This window comes from Nicotiana attenuata, unplaced genomic scaffold (assembly GCF_001879085.1).
Source record: "Nicotiana attenuata strain UT unplaced genomic scaffold, NIATTr2, whole genome shotgun sequence".
NCBI classification, from domain to species: domain Eukaryota; kingdom Viridiplantae; phylum Streptophyta; class Magnoliopsida; order Solanales; family Solanaceae; genus Nicotiana; species Nicotiana attenuata.
This window is the reverse complement of record NW_017671278.1, coordinates 81,065-84,771: the sequence shown is the minus strand read 5'-3', so window position 1 is coordinate 84,771 and position 3,707 is coordinate 81,065. Positions and strand designations below refer to the sequence as shown.

At 36.1% G+C, this 3,707-nt stretch overlaps 1 protein-coding gene across 7 annotated transcripts in view; it reads left to right on the top strand.

Moving 5' to 3' along the window:
- Window positions 1-1,871, top strand: part of LOC109207246 (rab3 GTPase-activating protein catalytic subunit-like) — a 22,830-nt gene extending 20,959 nt beyond the window's left edge. For 6 of the 7 annotated variants that reach the window (XM_019370129.1, XM_019370132.1, XM_019370127.1 and 3 more), the window contains 3 exons: window positions 444-621; window positions 711-922; window positions 1,180-1,871. In XM_019370129.1, the coding sequence (XP_019225674.1) occupies window positions 444-621; window positions 711-922; window positions 1,180-1,476 (687 nt within the window). In that variant the 3' untranslated portion in view covers window positions 1,477-1,871. The remainder of the gene's footprint in view (window positions 1-443; window positions 622-710; window positions 923-1,179) is intronic. The other variant, XM_019370128.1, reaches the window with a different exon arrangement.
- Window positions 1,872-3,707: the final 1,836 nt, after the last annotated feature.

Genomic DNA, 3,707 nt, shown 5'->3' with positions numbered 1-3,707 from the left:
CCCCCCCCCCCCCCCCCACACACACACACACACACACCCACCCACCTTTGAAGGTATAGAGGCTGTTTCCGATAGACCTTACTCCAGAGCATTTCTCCTGAATTTAAACAACCCCGCAGGATTCTGCCATGTGTTAGCAGTTTTCCATATTCATCTATTGCCCCCTCTTTAATCCAGACAGATGATTCCTTACATCTTCTGATCTTTCTCCAAATTAGCCTCGTCTATGAATTCTTGAATCACTTGCAGTGTTAATGACCTGGGAGTTTGGGTCAGGGTAGCTGAGCTGTTGAGGTTTTTAGGGCATAGATAAGGATCAATTAAGAAAGGGTACAGAGGGCAGTGAAATTGCAAAATGTTTTTATAGTTTTGTCAATTCCATTGAAATACTCGTATTTTTACTAACTTCTTGATTTGAGATTTGTATCATTCAACTTGTGTAGGTTCTTCATTATTTGGAAACTCTGCGGCCATATCAGTTGTTGGAACAAATGGTTTCTACTGCTTTTAGAGCAACAGCTGACACACTAAATAAAACGTCATTTGGAGGTCTAAAGCAGATGACCACCAGAATTGAACAACTTTACCTCACCATGTCAACGACTCTCAGATGCTTACAAAGTACATTTGTTGGTCCAGTATGTTATTGCGTTATAAGTAAATTTTTACGAGCTCTTTATAGGTTGGCCTTTTTTTTTTTTGGTATGCAGCAAATAGCCTTTCTGTTGATGCTGAAGATATTAAAGACCTGAAGCGGCTCTGTACAACTTTTGCACATGTCGAGAATGTTATAACACTTGCTGCATCTCTTCATCGCAAGTTCATGCAAGCACCACGTCTATCAGAATCAATCTTCAATGACTACGATAACTTCCATGTACCAAAACTTGGAACATTCTCAATTGGTCATGATGTGAAGAAGGTACGTTTCTTTGCTCTTGTTCTGTCTCTTTTGCTATTTCAAGAATATTTTTTTTTCCCGAATGCTATTCCAAGAATGGCAGTAATATCTTGGTCAAGAATTATTAACGCTTCTCCCAACATTAACTTAACTCTTTGCCACTCACTTTAGCCTTTGTGGCTGAATATGTCAAGTTTTGTGCATAAACCAGGCTAAATGACCTGTGCCTCTATCTCTTGCTTTCTCATTTTATATGCGTGCAACTTTTGTTATGTCAGGTTTTCAATAATGAACAAGAAGTTAGGCAAGGAGAGAGAGAAGTAATTGCAAGCATGTTCACCCCACCTACTGCAAATCAATCATGGAGGAAAGTATTAAGCATGGGAAATCTTCTCAATGGCCATGAACCAGCGTCGAGAGAGATCATATTTACCAAACGCGATCACCTTTGCGAAAATTACTATGTTGGTCATGCTCCAAAGGGTTATCAACAAGAATTTGAAACATACAGAATGTACGTGTGCGGAACCTCAAATGATCTGGGTGTGGCACTAGCAGTTACCTCTTGTGACTAGTTTTGTCATCACAGGAATCAGGTAAATTTATCGTCATTTCTCTTGGTAGTACATATCTACCCATTCTTTTATTCGTGTTCCATTGACATGCCATGCTTTTAAATTTTTTAATTTGTTTGAAATAGGCTCTTGATTATCACATCTTTTCACCCTTTCCTTAACTAACCTAAGTAGTTTTTTCTTTTTTATTTTTCTTCAATTTTCTAGCAAATGGCATGTCGCAATAAGTTACCATACTATTTTTTTTTCAGTTCACAGTGACTACTGTGCAAAGGGTTCTTTATACAAATAGCCGGTCGGATTAACTATTTATTTTTTTAGCTGGTGATTATATATTGATATACATATTATACATGAATTATATATATACAAATGGATGTCGGTTGTTCAGGTTACTTCTTTAATTATCTATCATTGTTCATTCATTTTTCTATCTAATCATCAAACACCCTTCAATGAAGACGTCATAAAGAATAAAGTTTCCCTTATGTTTCAACCAATCAGACGGTTTTCCATGATAGGCAGGCAAGATCCAGGACCAGGTCGATGTGGCTCCTTGTCCTTTTAGCTTATTGACCTTTATTTTCACCAAAAATGTTCTCATTTCTCTTTACCAAATAAAAGCGATAACTTAACTCACGAATAAGAAATTTGCAAAGCTACAAGAAGGAAATTGCAGTATATTAGTTGTAATTTCATAAAGGCGCGCAATGGATGCTCAAGCGTTCATCCATTATATCTTAACGTCTCCATTTAAGATTTTCGTCGTTTGGTACATGGGATAAGAATAATAATTTAGGGATAAAATTTGGGGTTAACTTTATTCCATGTTTGGGTTGGGGAATTAACTAATCTCTGGATAACTTTTACACTAATAAAATGGTATGATTAGTTATCCCACATTCTATGTGGGATAACTAATCCCAAGGGATATACCACCATTGTACCAAACGTTCCTAAGTTTGTCTATGTGGGATAACTAATCCCAAGGGATATCCCATCATTGTACCAAACGATCATCTATGTGGGATAACTAATCCCAAGGGATATCCCACCATTGTAACAAACGATCCTAAGTTTGTCTATGTGGGATAGCTAATCCCGGGGATATCCCACCATTGTACCAAACGATCCTAAGTTTTCCACAAATACTCTCTTTACTCTCTAGTAGTTTCATATGATGCGGTCTAATATTACTATACAGGAAAGGGTAAAGAGTAGCCGGTGCACAAAGTATCTCGTATTCACGCAGGGTCGGGGGAAGGGCCGCACCTCAAGGGGATGATGTAGACAGCTTACCCTAATGCAAGTAATTGGTGATTGTTTTTATGGCTCAAACTTGTAACCTATGAATCATACGGAGATAACATTATCTTTGCTCCAAAATTAAGTATTAAAAGGAAAAGATAGCAAATAAAGGAAAAATTGCTAGTATATGCTTCTCAAAAGAGAAAAGCTAAAAGGATACTGGAGTACCCTACCCACTAAAACATCTGCCTTTCAGTGGCTAAATGCAATTACTTTGAAGAAATGGGAGGCAAAAGTAATGAGGATATCAGATGAAGGGCCCTCTCCTAAAGAATCCAAATCTCCTGAAGGGTCCTTTCAAAAGGGAATTTTATTCTCCATATGCTTCTTCCTATTATATATGCTAATCGTCTTTACCCTTTTTAATTCATCAATCGAGGGTCGTTTGGTACGAAGACTAGTTGTAATACATGGATGATTAGTTATGTAGGGATTAGTAATATGGACTACTAATACATGGATTAATACTTGTTTGGTGTTGGTTCATTGTATTAAAATTGGATATACAAGCTATTATTTAAAATATTTATTTATTATTTCAATTGAAACCCAGTGAGTTTATAATTATATCCTTGGATGCATAAACTTCATTGGCTTCTAAGAAAAAAGATAAGAATAATTTTGTCCTTTTGATGCTTTATCCATATATATAAGTTATATATGAATTAGTTATTCCATGTTGTTGGTGGTATAACTTAAAACACAAATTGGTGTATTAAGTTATACAAGGATTATTTATCCTGATTTGCAAAATACGACCAAACACTGTATAAACCCAATACAAAATTTTATATACGGATTAATTCTCTTATTCAGCATATCAGACGACATCAAGAAAGATGAAGTGTTTATAGGGGAAACATCTTTTGACTTCATTCTTCTTCTCTTTTCCTTGTGAAAATTGCAATTTAAGCAAGAAAAAG